The sequence below is a fragment of the Propithecus coquereli genome, unplaced genomic scaffold (genome assembly GCF_000956105.1).
Source record: "Propithecus coquereli isolate 6110/MARCELLA unplaced genomic scaffold, Pcoq_1.0 Scaffold120, whole genome shotgun sequence".
NCBI lineage: Eukaryota > Metazoa > Chordata > Mammalia > Primates > Indriidae > Propithecus > Propithecus coquereli.
The window spans coordinates 1,521,864-1,538,244 of NW_012136081.1; the positions used below are offsets into that span (position 1 = coordinate 1,521,864).

The window sequence follows — 16,381 nt, forward strand, 5'->3', positions numbered from 1 at the left end:
AAATTAGCCAGGCATGGTGGCGCATGCCTGTAGTCCCAGCTACTCGGGAGGCTGAGGCAGGAGGATCGCTTGAACCCAGGAGTTTGAGGTTGCAGTAAGCTATGATGGCACCATCGCACTCTACCCGGGGTGACAAAATGAGATTCTGTCTCCAAAAAAAAAGGTCAAATGCACGTTATTGTATCAGCAACGATTACGCAGGAGATGTAATTTTAGCTTTTTTTTTTTGAGACAGAGTCTCACTCTGTTCCCCAGGCTAGAGTGCCAATGGCATCAGCCTAGCTCACAACAACCTCAAACTCTTCGGCTCAAGTGATCCTTCTGCCTCAGCCTCCCGAGTAGCTGGGACTACAGGCGTGCAACACCATGCACGGCTCATTTTTTATATATATATTTTTAGTTGTCCAGCTAATCTCTTTCTATTTTTTTAGTAGAGACGATGTCTTGCTCTTGCTCAGGCTGGTCTCGAACTCCTGAGCTCAAATGATCCGCCCGCCTCGGCCTCCCAGAGTGCTAGGATTATAGGCGTGAGCCACTGCGCTCAGCCGGGAGATGTAATTTTAAAGGCAAAACTATTTACAATGGGAACAAAATGATAGGGTACCTAGGATTAAGTTTCAAGAGATGTATAAGCCCTTTATGATGAAAATGATACAATTCTATTGAAAGACATTAAAGACCAAAAGAAATAAAGAGATACACTACATTCTTGGATAAGACTTAAATTGTAAAAATGTCAATTCTCCCCAAATTGGTCTATAGATTTCATCCAATTCCAAATTAAAAACTCAAAATGATTTTTCATAGGACTTGGTAAACTCATTCTAAAATTCATATGTAAAAACAAAAGAAAAGAACAGCTAAGAGACTCTTGAAGAAGGAATTCACTCTGTCCAATAGCAGGACTTCTTACCAATCCTTCGCAATTAAATCAATGTGTTACTGGCAGAGGGACAGATCAAGGGACAGAATGATGAGCCCAGAACAGAACAGACCGAGAACTAACATGGCCAAGCTGGCGCTGCTGGGCAGTGAGGAAAGGAAGTACTTCTCAATAAATGGCCAGGGAACAGTGGTTATCTATTTGGAGAAAAACTGAAATCAGATCCCTACAAGGGAGAAGAATGCTTCAGAACAGAGGGCAGTGAGCCACACCGGGGACTGCTGAAAGAGGCAGGACAGAAGGACAGAGCAGCAGGGGACTGTCAAAGCCAGAGCCATTGGTGATCTTCAAAGGGTCAGTTTCATCAGCATGGTAGGGATGTGGCTGGACTGGCAAGGGTTAAACAATGAATCCCAGTGAGAAAGGACACAGGGGGTGTGGTAATTCCTGAGAAATTTTGCCCTGAAGGGAGCAGAGAACTGTGTGTGGAAGTGGGGTCAAGAGAGGATTGCCTCTGTTTGAAGACTGAGGATTCTTCGTAAGGACACAGGAGAAAGAGGTGACGGATAAAGAAGCAAATGCTTTCAGAGGTGGGGGGACCCCATGAGCAGGGACAGTTCTGCCACTGTCACAGGTGGGGAGGCAGTGAGGACGGGCATAGGTGCAGACAAGGCTGGGGGATTTGCAAGTGGGAATATGATGAGGTGTCCTACAGGATGAAGTCCTTTTCCTTTTTTTGAGACACTCTTGCTTTGTTGCCCAGGTTAGTGGTGTCATCATAACTCACTGCCACCTCCAACTCCTGGGCTCAAGCGATTCTCCCACCTAAGCCTCCCAAGTAGCTGGGACTACAGGCGTGTACCACTGCACCCAGCTCATTTTTTCTATTTTCAGTAGAGATGGGGTCTCACTCTTGCTCAGGCTGGTCTCAAACTCCTGAGCTCAAGCAATCCTCTTGCCTTGGCCTTGCAGAGTGCCAGGATTATAGGTGTGAGCCACCACACCTGGCTGAGGTCTATCTTTTCAATGAAGTGCAAGGCCAGGTCCAAAGGTGAGAGTACCATAGTGGAGGGAGGTTGAGGAGAGAACAGGAACATTCCTGGCTAGTAGTGGAATTGGAGGGGAGCATGTAAAGTGCTCATTTGAGGTTTGTGGCTGTGAATGTACAGGGAAAATACAGCCTCAGTTGTGATTTCTCTCCTGCCACATTCAATGGTTTCCAAGCTGGTACACAGCTGGGTTCAGCTAGGATTGTTGTGCCAGGTGGTAGGAGCAGCGGGAGGGAGGAGCCAGGAGACTGAGAGAGTTTGCAGGGACAAGATTAAAATGATGACTCTAACCTAGGTAAGGAGAGAAGGCACGATGGGAGGTGAAGGATAGTGTAGAAGCAGTGGGTTCAACAGATTAGCTAGTTCCACGAGGGTGTGGAGTAAGGAAGCTGAAAGGGTCCCAGGTGGGGGTCAGAGAGCAGAACGTTTGCAGGCAGGACAGCTCTGGTGCGCCCTCAGGGCAGGGGCTGAGCCGAGGTGGAAGAAAAGATTGCTCCGAGTAAGTCACATGGATCTAGCTGCCCAGGGAAAGGTGGCAGAAGAAGGGAGGAAGGTGGTGGCCAGGAGGGAAGGATTCAAGCCCCAAAATGGTGGGCAAAGTGCAGCTCTTTAGAATTTACAAGGACAGTTAACGTTTTACTCCTCAAAGCAAATTTGAGAGATCAGCCTACTGTCTCTATATTACAAGTGAGGAAACAGAGGCTCGGCGAGGTGATGTGCCTTGCCGGAGTTCCTGGAGCCAGAAAGCAGCGAGACCCAGCCCCAGCCCCAGCCCCTGTGTGCCCTGTGGGCCCACAGGCTCCGGTCACCTGGGTAGTTCCGGCAGCCCCCCGCAGTGCTGCCCCGCCGCCAGGTGCCCTCGTAGAGCGTGGTGTTCCAGTTGCGGATCGACCGGCTCTTAAGCGCGTCGGGCGTCAGGTTGCAGATCTCCAGGCGGGTGAACTCGCGCATGAAGTCTCGGAATGACATCCTGAGCATCAAAGTGTGGAGGTGAGTCACAGCCCCAGGCAGAGCACGACGGGATGCCGCTCCAGCTGGGTTTGTAGGGACTGAGAGGTGGGGTAGACAGCCCCAAGAGGGGCCAAGCTGGGGCAGAGGCCACTCACCAGAACTCCCCATCCTCCATCTTGACCCGGAGCTGATCCCGTTCATAAGGGTCCACGTTGTTCCACTCTGAGGAGCTGTGGGGAGCAGGGTATTGCTGGGGCTGGTGGGCACTGACCTGCCTGGCCTCTGTCCCTGGGGTCTGTCCACCCCCGCCCAGGTCAGAAGGCCTCCTAAGGTCAAGCCCTGAGATCCCAGTTCCATGGGGTTGTCGTATCAGGGCCGGTCAGATGCCCTGAGCAAAGCCACAGGCTGGGCACAGGGGCCTGCACAGCCTGAGCTCCGTCAGGGCAGTCCCCAGACCCAGTAACTCAATCCTGAGTCCAGCCCGGGCAGAAGTGTCAGGGGCACCTAAGAGCTTCCCCGAGCCTCCCTAGCCCATGCACACTGCCCACAGCCCCTCACCTGTCGCTCCAGGCTCCTGTCCACTCCACCTCGCCCCAGGGGTTCCGCATCCGGATCAGGTTCACCATCTGGCCCCGGTAGTTCACCTGTTCCCCAGAGCTCCCATCAGCACCAGCTTCTGGCACCTACTTTAACGTTCCTTCCCGGCCCGCCTCCCATACCACCTCTCTGACCCCCGCTCAGGACCCAGATGAAGTCTGTCCTCCAGGAATTTACAGCCGTGCACATGAGCTACAGTTAATCAGGGCAGGACATGATAAGCATCTCAGGATGGGTGTCCCCAGGAGAGAGATAAAAGACTGTAAGAGGTCATAGGAGGAGCCAGAGCCTCCCAAAGCCCTGGTCAGATGCCAGAAAGGCAAGGACAGGCAAGGAGACAGGAACCACCCTGCAGGGGAGGCCCCACCCAGGGCAGTACCTGCTTGGCCCCAGTCACAGAGTAGGCATGGCCCTTCACCAGCTTCTTGAAGGTGACAGCCTCCATGTCCAGAACACTGGAGATCTGCAGAAAGACACATGCACTGTGGCCGGGGCCCAGACACCCCATGCATATCAGAAGAGCCCCAAGCGCTCATGGATCTTGGATGTTCCCACCTGCACATGTGACAGCTGCTGGGAGTGGCAGGCTGGGACCCTGATCCCATCTAGCCATCCAGTCCCTCACCCCCACATATAGATGCCGCTCCTTTTGGGGTGGGGGGTAGCCTGGCTACTCCAATACTGCCACCAGGGCAGGGGGAACCCAGGCACCCCCACTGACACTGCTACTGGCCAGGGCTGGCTAGACCTGTGCAAACACACACGTGCACACACATATAGCCATGCACAGCCCCTCAGAGCCACACGGCCTGCAGAGGACCTCGTGTAGAGGGACATGAGGTCAGGATAGAGCCAGTTAGGGACAGGAAATAGGGACTGGGGTCAGAGCTGAGGATTGCCGTGATGTTGGGGTCAAGTCTGAGATCAGAGATGAGGGAGGCCTGGAGATGAGTCCTGGGAACCAAGGAGCAGTGAAGGGTGGGCATGGGGTGAGATGACAGGAGTGAGAAGGGAATGGGGCACAGTGGGCGGTTGGGAAACCAAGTCTGGGGAAGAGCTAAGGTTTGAGTTTTGAGGAAGGAGCAGGGAGGTGGGGACAGGAGTGACACCAGGTGTGGAGGTGGAAGGTGGGGCTGGAGTGATGGATGAAGCTAGGGTTGGGTTGGGGAGAGGGACCCACTGGAAGACAGGACAGGTCAGGATACCAAGGCTGCAGGGTACCAGGGTCAGGGTCAGAGGGTCGGGGCAGGGCGTACTCACGTCGATGGAGCAGCCCAGCAGGGAGCCTCGCTCCAGCGCCTTGAGGATGATCTGGTAGAGGTCACTGGGTGCCTTTCTCAGCTCGTACCACTCGGTGACCCCGCCTGTGAAGTCCTCAAAGCCCTCTGAGGTGCTGCCCCCTGACAGGGCCTCATAGCTGCCGTTTACCCTGTGGGCAGCCCACATCAGCGCTCTGGCATCAAGCAGGACCTGATAAGAGGGTCAGGAGCCCCCACCCCCAAGGTGGGCTGTTGCTGTGCCCTGGGCCCCTACTCACTTGGCATAGGCCTTCTCGAGCAGGGCGCTCCAGAACTCGTTGCCTTCGGCAGAGTGCACAAACACCAGCTTGCCGTCCTTGATGGGCAGCAGGTCATCCACGACCACGTCCACCCACTCCCCAAATTGCCACAGCTGCAGGGGAGGGAGCACAGTGAGTACCTACCCCGGGATCCCCCAGGCCTGAGCTCCACCCTTAGCTCTACCACTTACTAGATGCATTATTCTGGATACACGCTAGATGCATGTAGGCTAGATCATCATGTATACTACATATACACGAGATGCATGTCTACTAGATACATGTGTACTAGATATATGCTAAATACATGTATATTAGATATACACTAGATACACGTATCTAGGTATTGAAGGAAATCAAAATATTCCACCCCAAAATATACTTGTCTGACATATTTTGAGATGGCTGTTCAGAAGGCCTGAGAACAGAAGCAGCCCTGTACAGCTGTCTTGTGAGGGAGATTTGCATCTATAGAGAGAAATCTGTGTTGATACAGCCAGGTTTTCTCTGAGGCTCTCCCTTGTTCAGATCTAGGAAAGTTTAAATGAGTCTGACAACTTTAAAGGTCTGAAAGAGACATCTGCCATCTCTCTGAGGGCTGCTACCTGTGAGGTTTCGTCTATAGAGCAAGACCACCTTTGCTGGCCAGGCCTCCTCTTCCCCCCTCTTATAACCTGTCTTGCCACCACAGTCTACTTTGGACCATGCTCCAGCCTCCATTCTTTCTGTCACCTTGAGATGGCATATAAGCTTCTGTACGCCATTGGGGGCTTGGGGTAATCACTCTGTGATTTCCCCCTGCCTCCCATGTATGCTAATAAATTTGTATGCCATTTCTCCTATGAATCTTCTTTTGTGAGTTGTTTTTTCAGCGAACCTTCATGGAGTAGAGAGGAAGCTTTCCTTTGCCCCTACAGTGTAAACCAGATACATGACCCTGAGCAAATTAGCCCCTCTGTGCCTCAGTTTCCCTAGCCATAAAAGGGAACAGCAGTGCCTTCCTCACAGAAAAGTTAAACAAGAGCACACAGGTAAAGCCTTTAGCGCAGCACTGAAACAAACCAAGGCTGGGCTCTCCACGAGGTAGCCCCTTTTTAGGCCACGCCCCATCCCTTCCCTCCCCGTTCTAGGCCTGGGTGTGGGGCATTAGGGGGATAAGCGCGTCATTGATATGGAATGAAAATGTGGCATCCGATCCCTCAACCACAAGATGGGCAGGGCTGATTTCCGCCATCACGGGGCTCCCTTCAAAGATGCCATGAGAGGCAGGTTTCCCAGAGGAGGAGAAGGGGTCAGGGCCGAGGCCCAGGGCGCCTGTAGTCAGAAGCGCCCAAGTACTCCAGATACCACCTGAGGGGCCGCGGCCCGAACAATGAGGGTGGAGAGGAGGCGGGGCCCAAGGAGCACAGGTTGCGAGTGTGGGGCGGGGGGATGTTGAGCAGGCCAATTGGAGGCCAGGAAGGAGCAGATTGGAGGAATGAGGGAAGGGGGCGGGGAAAGGGGTGACGAGGCCGCGCCCCTGCGGACTAGAGCCTGGCAGGTGTGGCACTTGGCCAAAGTGCATCCCCACGGTGGGTCCTCTAGGCCACCTCCTCCCGCGCAAGGTGGATGAGTACAGAGTGGGGTAAGGGGCTCCCTGACTAGGCGGAAAGAGGGGATACCCAGGATTCCTCCGGACAGGGCTAGGACCACCAAGGCTGGAGGGTCTTATCCAGGGTTCCTGGGGTATGTCTCTCTCAACACCAGCTCATCGAGAATTAATTTGTGTGACTTGAAAAATGGGCCCTGTGCGCAAACAACGTCAGGAAAAGCTGGTGTAGACTTTCTTTTCTGCAGGGCTGTCAGAGGTTGCCAAAGCCCAGGAGGAGCTGGGGGACGGGAGGACTGATAGGTGGGGAGGGCCACATGTGCTGATCTGTTTGCCCCAGTGGAATGCTCCTTTTTCAGATGGGGAAACTGAGACCCCGAGGAAGAAAGAAATTTGTCCCACAAGATATAACAGAAGTCTTTCTACTCTCCCAAGCACTTTCTACCTGATATGTACAACCACCCAGGAAAACTGCCAGCCGAAATACCTGCCCAACAGTTTCACACATGACAGACCTGAGATGGCACTGAGAGGTCAAATATCTTCTAGAGGGAGGGCTGGCCCCCACAAGGTGTGGCCCTTGGCCACCCTAACTTCAGAGTGCTGTGGGTCACCGTTCTGCATCTCCCCCAGTGCCCACTACCCCTCCTCCCCAGGTGGGTGCAGGGCCCTTCACCTGGAAATGGAAGATGCCGGCATAGCCATTCTGGAAGCTCTGGCCGTGTGGAACCACTCGGTGCAGGAGGGTGTCGTTGAGGGTGAGGGAGGCGATGGCAGCCAGGAGCCAACAGTCCCCTGGGATGAGAGGGACCCATGTAGGCCTGCTTTACCAATCTGCCCCCGAGGGGTGCACGCGGAGGCTCATGCGGGGGAGAACCTGGGGTGCCCAACTCCGCTTAGCTTACAGAAAAGACCTAGGAATCTGGGCAAACCAGCCCTGGTGCTGATAGCCAGAGCCTGTCTGGACTTGCAGGAGGGAGGAGTTGGGGCAGAGCCCAAAGGAACGGGAATGGGGAACTACCGTGGAAAAAACACCAGGAACCCCACCCCGAGGGGCCTACCCAGTGCTCCCTGGCAGATGTCTGTGCGGGTAGCTCCATCCACGATGAACTGGGGGTTTGACAGCAGCTCCTATGAGAGACCCAGAGTCCTGTCCCTGTGTTGGTTTCTCCAAGAAACTGGTGCCCACCCATCCCAGACCACACTTCCCACCAGGGTCCTGGAGTCCCATCCCCACTCCTCACCCAGGATCAGGGGTCAACTGAGTCCCACCCAGGGTGGCCCCCTCACCGTGGGACGCTTCCACTTGATGCCATAGGTCTTGGAGGAGTTGGGACCCAGGTCCTTGAAGCCTAGGCTGTGAGCCACCGGGGGGAAGGCCTCATCACGGAAGAGGGTCCCACTCTGCAGGCACTGTGCCCGCAGTTGCTCATAATCCTGGCCCAGGTACTTGATGGCATTCTCATGACGGCCCAGGCCCAGCTCCTTGGCCCGCTGCTTCTGCACTTGTGCTGATACCCCAGTGCAGTACACCGGTATGATGATCTCCTCTGCCATCCTATGGGATAGATGGGCCTGCTCAGAACCCAGGCCTTCCCAGAACTAGAACCTGCCCTCCTGCCCCTGCCCACCCTTTTGCCCCAAATCCAAGGTCTCCCTGCCTCACTTCCCCCTACATGGAGTCAGGGCTCTCAGACACCTCCCTATGCTCCCACGATCCAGAAAAGGGACTCCCCAGTTGCCGAGTGTGCGGGCCACCACCTCTCTACCCCCATACAATGCCACCACCTCTCCTTTCATGGCTCCCATTGTCCTAGGCCTGCAGCTCTGTGGTCAGCCAGAAGGCCAGGTGGGGCAGGGCGGAGCCTCCTGATGGCACAAGGAACTTGGAAGGTGGGAAACCCCAGGAAGGCCTCTGACCCTGTTTGCTGGCCTGTAACCCCCTCCCCTAACTAGCCAAGCTCCTAGCACACTAGCCCCTTTCCCTGGGGCTGAAAACTCCAGGCAGTTGGGGTCCCCCTCCCCAGACCCCTGAACAGGCTGCGATGCAGAGCTGGTGGACTCCAGCCCAGCGCTTGGAGACAGTGGTGAGCGCAGGCAGGGGCAGGCGCCTGGGCTGTGCCTTTTCCCGAGCCCCCACCCCTGTCCCAGGCACGCAGAGGGCCCCAAGCAAGGGCCGAGCTGGGGCAGCCCTCAGCCCCGGAGCAGTGGCTGCGGTCAGGGAATCCCAGCCCCGCCACCCAGCTTCTTACCTGGGGGAGGGGTGTTTGGGGGGGCTGCTACGGTCCCTGCGGCTGGCTTCCCGGTGGCAGCTCAGGGCAGGGCCCAACCAGGAAGAGCGCTCCTCCCCGCCCTCCTCCCGCCGCCCCTCCGCCCTCCGTCTCTTCTCTCCTCCTCCTCCTCGAGCTCCTACCCTGCTTCCTCTCGGCTCTCCCTTATCTCTCGGGCACGGTCTCTGACTATCTCTTACTCTCGGTGTCTCCCCACCCCTCCCTCCACAGGCCCCTGGCCAACACCGCAGGAGGACAAATTAGTAAAAGGCAGAGTTGTCCCTGGGGAGGGGCCAGCGCCTGTCGGGGTGGGGAGGGCAGGGGACGGAAGGGCACCGCGGGGGGTGGGGGAGGGCAGGGCAGGGGGTATTTTTAACCGGGGGCAGCAGCTCGAGTTGCAGGGCCAGGCGGCCCCACCCCGCGCTGCGCTCCCGGCGGGCACTCCAGCGCCGTCAGGCAGTGGCGGCACCGCCTCCCGCAGCCCCCGGCCCGCCCCCTCCCCAGCGCCCCTGGCTCCGCCGCTGCAGCTGTCCTCACCCGCTCCCAGCCGGTCCCCAGCGCGCCGCCGAGATTACCTCAGGCTGCGGCAGCTGCTCCAGGAGCAGCCGGTCTGGCGGCGAGCGGACCCCTGCCGGACGCTCGGCAAAAGGCAGCCCCACCCCGCCGGGTCCCCGCAGCAGCCGGGCTCCGGGCTGGGCCGCCTCCCCGCCCCCACCCCACCCCCGCGCCCTGGAGCGCAGGCCCCGGGCTCGGCCGCCCCGCTCCGCGGCCCCGTGCTTGCGGGCGGGGCGCGGGGGAACTGGGCCTCGCCGCGTGACCTTGGGTAAGTCCCTGGCCCACGGGGTCTTGGTTTCCCGGTGTGTGCGGCGCATGAATTGGAGGTGAGCAACCGTGGGAGCCCATTTCTCTCTGGCGTTCTGGGGTTTCTTGAACCGGGAAACTTGGAGAAGTGGACATTCCTGCCCTCTCCGCCAGACCATCAGCCCACCCATCTGGAAGCGCCCATATGCCGCCTTACCCAGGAGAGGGCGGCAGAGGCTGTGAGCAGGACCGAAGGCCCACCCAGCACACGGAGATCCTGCTTCACGGACTGCAAGAAGGTGGGGAGTCAAGAAGGGCATGGGGGGACTGCAGCAGTCCCCAGGTCAGGGCTTTTCGCTGGTCTGGGGCCCCAGCCCAGCAGCTGCTGCACCCTTTATAGGCCCTATACACAGCATTTTGCCAGGGAAACACTGTATAGCTTTCCTAGGACTCTAGGGCCCATGACTCCAAAAGTTAAGAGCCACTGATCTAATTGGACCCCACTCTCGCCCCCAGTTTACAGATGAGGAAAACTGAGGCTTGAAAGGGTGTAACTTGCCTGAACTCCCTCACCTGGTGAGTCAGGGCTGGAGCCAGCTCCTGGGCTATATGCCCTGATTCACCATTCACCATTTATCTTCACTAAACCCTTCTGGCAGGTCTTTGCATAGCAGAGACCCATGACTAAGGCAGACCAGCCCCTTAATCCTTTGAGGATTAAGGAAGCTGAGTCCTGTTTATGGACCAATAGGATTTTAGACAAGGTGCTGGTCAAGGTGTTCCTAGTAGAAAGAATAGCAAGCGGGCCAGGCCAGGCTTGGTGGCTCACGCTTGTAATCTCAGCACTTTGGGAGGCCTAAGTGGGAGGATTGCTTGAGGCCAGGAGTTTGAGACCAGCCTGAGCAACATAGTGAGACCCCATCTCTACAGAAAATTAAAAATTAGTTGGGCGTGGTGGCACGTGCCTGTAGTCCTCAGGAGGCTGAGGCAGGAAGACTGCTTGTGCCTAGGAGTTCAAGGTTATAGTGAGCTATGATCAGGCCTCTGCACTCCAGCCTGGGTGACAGAGCAAGACTCTGTCTCTAAAAAAAAAGGACAGTGAGGGCAAAAGTCTAGAGGCTGGAGGAACACACACCAATAAAGGGAACTGCAAGTATTTGTTTCTTGTGGCTGGATCACAGGGAACAGGGAGGTCTGGGAGAGGGAAGATGTGCTGCACAGGTAGCAAAGCCCCCTGGCTCAACCCCTGTGCCCCACAATACTTTCACAAACCTTCTGCCACTCCTGCTGACTGCATTTGATTGTTTCCCAAATGGGCACTGAACACTTCCTATATGCACAGGGCATTGTGCTCACCTGGGCATAAGATGGTGAAGACCCATGGCCTTGGCCCCTCTGAAGGAGGCAGACTTTGAACCAGTTATTATACCCATAGTTAACTGGGAGGAAAGAGTTGGTGCTAAGGTAATGCCCACTGAAGCCCTATCTAGTCCAGGTGTTAAAGGAGGTTTTAATCAGAGGGAGTTACAGCAGGGGTCAGGGAGATGCCAGGTAGGGGAATTGCCAACAAGAAGTCTTGGCATGGTAGAGGAACTGAAGTTTGCTAATTTCGCTTAAGCAGAAAGAAGAGTGGGGAGAGTGGTAGGGCTGGGTGGGCCATGGGAGCTTAGATTTTATTCTACTTGAGGTAGAAGACTGAACAAATTTGAACAAAGGGGCCCTGTGTTGCTCACACCTGTCAGCCCAAGACTTTGGGAGGTTGAGTTGGGAGAATTGTCTGAGACCAACTGTTTGAGACTGGCGTGGACAACATAGCAAGATCCCATCTCTACAAAAAATTTAAAAATTAGCCGGGTGTGGTGGTGCACATCTGTAGTCGCAGCTACTTGGGAGGGAGAATTGCTTGAGCCCAGGAGTTTGAGGTTACAGTGAGCTAGTGAATTCTAGTCTGGGCAACAGAGTGAAACCTTGTCTCTAAAAAATAAAAAAAACAATTAAAAACCAGATTTGTACAAAGGAAAGAGGAGGCTGCAGGGGAGTGGGTTGGGAGTGGGGGGTAGGAAAAGAAGGGAATCCAGACAAAAGACTAGGACAGGTATCCTGGGACAGGGAATGGTGGTTCAAACTAGTGAGTTGTCAGGTAGAAGAAGATGGATTTGATGACTGTTTAAGATATACCATATCAAAATTTAACTCAAACTGGATTACACACCTAAATATAAACCTGCAAACTATAAAACTTCTAAAAGAAAACAGGAGAAAACCTTTACAATCTTGGGTTTGGCAAAGCTTTCTTAAACATGACACAAAAAAGCATAAACAATAAAAGAAAAAACAATAAGTTGAACTTCATCAAAATAAAACACTCATTCTTCAAAATGCACCATTATGGAAACAAAAAAAACCAAGCCATAATCTAGGAGGATAGGAGGAAATATTTGCAAAGATTATATCTGACACAAAAATTATATCTGACTTGTACTTAGAACTTGTATAAAGAATTTTTACAGGTAAAAAAAATAATTCAATAAAAATGGACAAAACATTTGAATAGATAGTTCATCCAAGAAGGTATATGGATGGCAAATAAACACACAAAAAACACTCTACACACTACTCTTGGGGACATGCAAATTTCCTTTCGTTCTCCCTTTGCTGCCACATTGGGTCCGGTTGTCATCTGTGGCGTATGGACTTGCTCTTGCCCCTATAATCCTATCTTTCTCTCCTCAATAAACTTCATTTTCGTGCTTGCCTTAAAAAAATAAATACAAATTAAAACCATTAGACTGATCACCTACTAGAAGGACCACTTCTAGAAGAACTACCTACTAGAATGGCTAAAATTTAAAAGATTGACTGTGTTGTCAAGGGTGTCAAAGAACTGGAACTTTCACACTGTTGGTGGAAGTGTAAAATAATACCACCACTATGGAAAATAGTTTGGCAGTTTCTTTAAAATTCAGCAATAAGAAGAAATGAGCTTTCATGCTACAAAAATTTAAATGCATATTGCTAAGTAAAAGAAGCCAGTATGAAAAATCTACATACTGTATGATTCCAACTACTGTATAGAACATTCTGGAAAAGACAAAACTAGAGGTAGCAAAAAGATCAGAAGTTGCCAAGAGTTTGGAGAGGGAGGGAGGGATGAATGGGTGGGGCACAGGGCATTGTTAGGGCAGTGACACTACTCTGTGTGATACTGTGATGGTGGCTACATGATATGCATTTGTCCAAACCCATAGAATGTGCAACATTCTAGAGTGAAACCTAATGTAAACTATGAGTTGAGTTAATAATATTGTGTCAATACTGCCCATCGATTGTAATGAATATACCACACTAATGCAAGATGTTAATAATAGGAGAATCTATGCCAAAGGGAGAGGGGTATATGGCAACTCTGTGCTTTCTGAGAAATTTTTCTGTAAACCTTAAATTGCTGTAAAAAATAAAAGTCTATCTTTAAAAAGTTTAAACATACACCTACCATATGATCCAGCCATTCTGTTACTGGGCATTTGCTGAAGAGTACACAAATATTCATAGCAGTTACACAAATATTCATAGCAGTTTTAATTGTAATAGCTAAAAACTAGAAACAACAAATGATCCTCACCAGGTGATGGGTAAACACAAAACCTGTGGTATATCCGTGCAATGGAATACTACTCAACAATAAAAAGGAACCATGGATAAATCTCAGAATGCTACTGAGCGTGAGAGCCAGCCAGACAAGAATGCATACTATATAACTCCATTTATATGAAAATACTAGAAAATGTGCACTAATCTAGTGACAGAAAGCAGACCAGTGGTTGCCTGGCAAATGGGAAAGGGTGGGAGGGAAGGACTGCAAAGGGGCTTGAGGAAATTTGAGGGGGAGATGGATATGGTCATTATCTTGATTATAGTAATGGTTTATGGGCATGTGTGTATACCAAAACAAAAATTGTGCACTTTAAATATGTGTGCTTTGGTTTATTTTATGTCAATAAAGATGTTAAAAACAATAGAATTAATCACTGGTTAGATACGACCCTGGAGACCAGGGCCGAAGACAAACTCCAGACTTGACCTGGCTTGAGCACCTGAGTGGATTGGTGAGAAGAGAGAACCTCACCACTGAGCTGGGGGAACAGTGCAGGGTCAGGTGTGGGGTATCTTGAGGATCCCCCTAGCCAAGGGGAGATGCCTGGGGATGGGGAACAGGCCTGATGCTCAAAATAGAGGTACAAATTTGGGGGTCACTGGCCATTGGTGCCACCCAAAAGAAGTAGAGGACAGGGGATTGACACTTTGTTCTGGATACAAAGCTGCTTCATAAAGATGTCAGTTCTCAAAGTCATCTATAAATTTATCACAATTAAAAATTCTAACACCCATCAGCAATAAAGTTGATCCCAGAGTTCGCTTTGTTTTTTCACACACACACAAAAAAATTCTAAGAGGTTTTTCAGGGGTGGCAAGAGACTAGAAAAGCTGATTTAAAGATCATATGGAAAATTAAACAAGCGGGAAACTTCTGAAAACGAAAGAAGTAGTAAGTGGAGATTAACCCTACCAGATGTTAAAACATGAGAAATTTATGTTTAAAATGTAATAATGAAAGACGGGTACTGACATATATAGATGAACGGAAGACAGAGAAATTTAGAAACAGATCCACATGCATACAGGCATTTAGTAGATGATAAAAGTACTGTTTATTTCAAATCCGTTAAGAAAAGAGTTATGCAATAAGAGACATTAAGAAAAAGGAGGAAAAAATAAATTTGGATTCATAATTTGCATCTTAGAAGAAATTCCAGATGAACTCAAGGTTTAAATGTAAAAAAAGAAAAATAAAGATATGGCCAGCCATCTCAGTGTGGAAAGGGTCTTTTTAAACTATGGCACAAAACCCAAAGGCCATAAAATTTTATTTTTTATTACATTAAAAATCTATACTTGAGGGCAGAGCCTAAAAAGAAATCTATACAGTAATAATAAAATGATAAAGTGAAAAAACATTTACAGTTAACATCTTAATGCCATAAACCCCATAAACTGTTAAGAAAAATATTGGCTGGCCATGGTGGCTCACACCTGTAATCCCAGCCTTTGGGAGGCTGAGGCAAGAGGATTGCTTGAGGCCAGGAGTTTGAGACCAGTCTGAGCAACATAGCAAAACCATGTCTCTATAAAAAAAAAATTAAAAAATAGCCAGGCATGGTGGCACACTCCTGTAGTCCCAGCTACTCAGGAGGCTGAAGCAGGAGGATTGCTTGAGCCCAAGAGTTTGAGGTTACAGTGGGCTATGATGATGGCACTGCACTCCAGCCTGGGTGATAGAGCAAGACCCTGTCTAAATATATAAATAAATAAGAAAAAAATATGTCAATCAGAAACCCAAAACAGTGGAGAAATGGACATGAGACAGGATGCTTCACAGATAACACAGTTCAAGTAGAATATGACAAATAGCTCTTAAACATGTGAAAAGATGCTTGAGCTCACTCAAAAGAGAAAGAAATGCAAATAGGCTGGGCGCGGTGGCTCACGCCTGTAATCCTGGCTCTCTGGGAGGCCAAGGCGGGCGGATTGTTTGAGCTCAGGAGTTCGAAACCAGCCTGAGCAAGAGCGAGACCCCGTCTCTACTAAAAAAATTAGAAAGAAATTAATTGGACAACTAAAAATATATAGAAAAAATGAGCTGGGCATGGTGGCGCATGCCTGTAGTCCCAGCTACTCGGGAGGCTGAGGCAGGAGGATCGCTTGAGCCCAGGAGTTTGAGGTTGCGGTGAGCTAGGATGACCCCATGGCACTCACTCTAGCCAGGGCAACACAGTGAGACTCTGTCTCAAAAAAAAAAAAAAAGAAATGCAAATGAAAACGTCACCAAGAGACCATTTTCCACTTGTCAATTTGGCAAAGATAGAAAGTCTGGTACCGCACTGGGTGGCGAGTGTTCTGGAAAATAGGTCTTCTCATGCTGCTACTGGGGGATGGGGCATTGGTCCCTTCCCTGGGCTGCAATCAAATAGAATCTTGTAATTATTTTAATACAACCCCCTTCCCCAGAAAAGACAGACTGAGAACTCGAAAGTGTAAAATTTTCGTTAATGGAGGTGATGGGAAGGCTTCCCAGAGGAGGTAGCATTTGGACTAGACCTGGATGTTCATTGAAAGTCTTATGCTCCTGTAGTCCCAGGGCGTGTGGGCATAGCTTGCTTCTATAGAGGGACATTTGGCAAAAATCGCCAAAATGACAAGTTTGACTTGGCCCTTGGCTGAGCAATTCTTCTAGGAATTCATTCCACAGATATGTTTTTTACATTTGAATAATAGTAACCCTACAAAGTCACTCACCGTAGCAGTGTTTGGAATAGCAGAAGCCGAACAGTTTGTTTACGGTATGTAGCCATGAAGGGGACTACGGCACAGCTATAAAAAGGAACGTAGGAAAAAGGCACCATCTTCAAACTATGGTCATCAGCGTACAATAGGATGCTTGGAGTTCTAGCACATAATGAAAAGAGGTGGGAAATGTATGCATATTTGGTGTGGTGTCTTTTTTCTGACACCACTTCTCACACAAAATATTAACACATTTTTTCACACCAATTCTCCAATATCAGGTGGGTGTTTGACAATTCAGTTCCATTCTGACACTAACTCCTGGGCTTGGCACAGACCCAA

The 16,381-nt window shown here is 51.1% G+C and overlaps 1 protein-coding gene across 3 annotated transcripts in view; it reads right to left on the reverse strand.

Moving 5' to 3' along the window:
* Window positions 1-9,581, reverse strand: part of CAPN1 (calpain 1, (mu/I) large subunit) — a 25,374-nt gene extending 15,793 nt beyond the window's left edge. Inside the window, exons 1-10 of one of the 3 annotated variants that reach the window (XM_012665421.1) lie at window positions 9,472-9,581; window positions 7,917-8,184; window positions 7,688-7,757; window positions 7,303-7,421; window positions 5,018-5,151; window positions 4,741-4,909; window positions 3,860-3,943; window positions 3,442-3,527; window positions 3,039-3,113; window positions 2,742-2,902 (exon numbers count right to left, since the gene is read on the reverse strand). In XM_012665421.1, coding sequence (XP_012520875.1) covers window positions 2,742-2,902; window positions 3,039-3,113; window positions 3,442-3,527; window positions 3,860-3,943; window positions 4,741-4,909; window positions 5,018-5,151; window positions 7,303-7,421; window positions 7,688-7,757; window positions 7,917-8,183 — 1,165 coding nt within the window. In that variant the 5' untranslated portion in view covers window position 8,184; window positions 9,472-9,581. Of the gene's footprint in view, window positions 1-2,741; window positions 2,903-3,038; window positions 3,114-3,441; window positions 3,528-3,859; window positions 3,944-4,740; window positions 4,910-5,017; window positions 5,152-7,302; window positions 7,422-7,687; window positions 7,758-7,916; window positions 8,185-8,878; window positions 9,167-9,471 lie in introns of those variants that run through there. The other 2 variants (XM_012665420.1, XM_012665419.1) reach the window with 2 other exon arrangements.
* Between the last annotated feature and the right edge of the window lie 6,800 nt (window positions 9,582-16,381).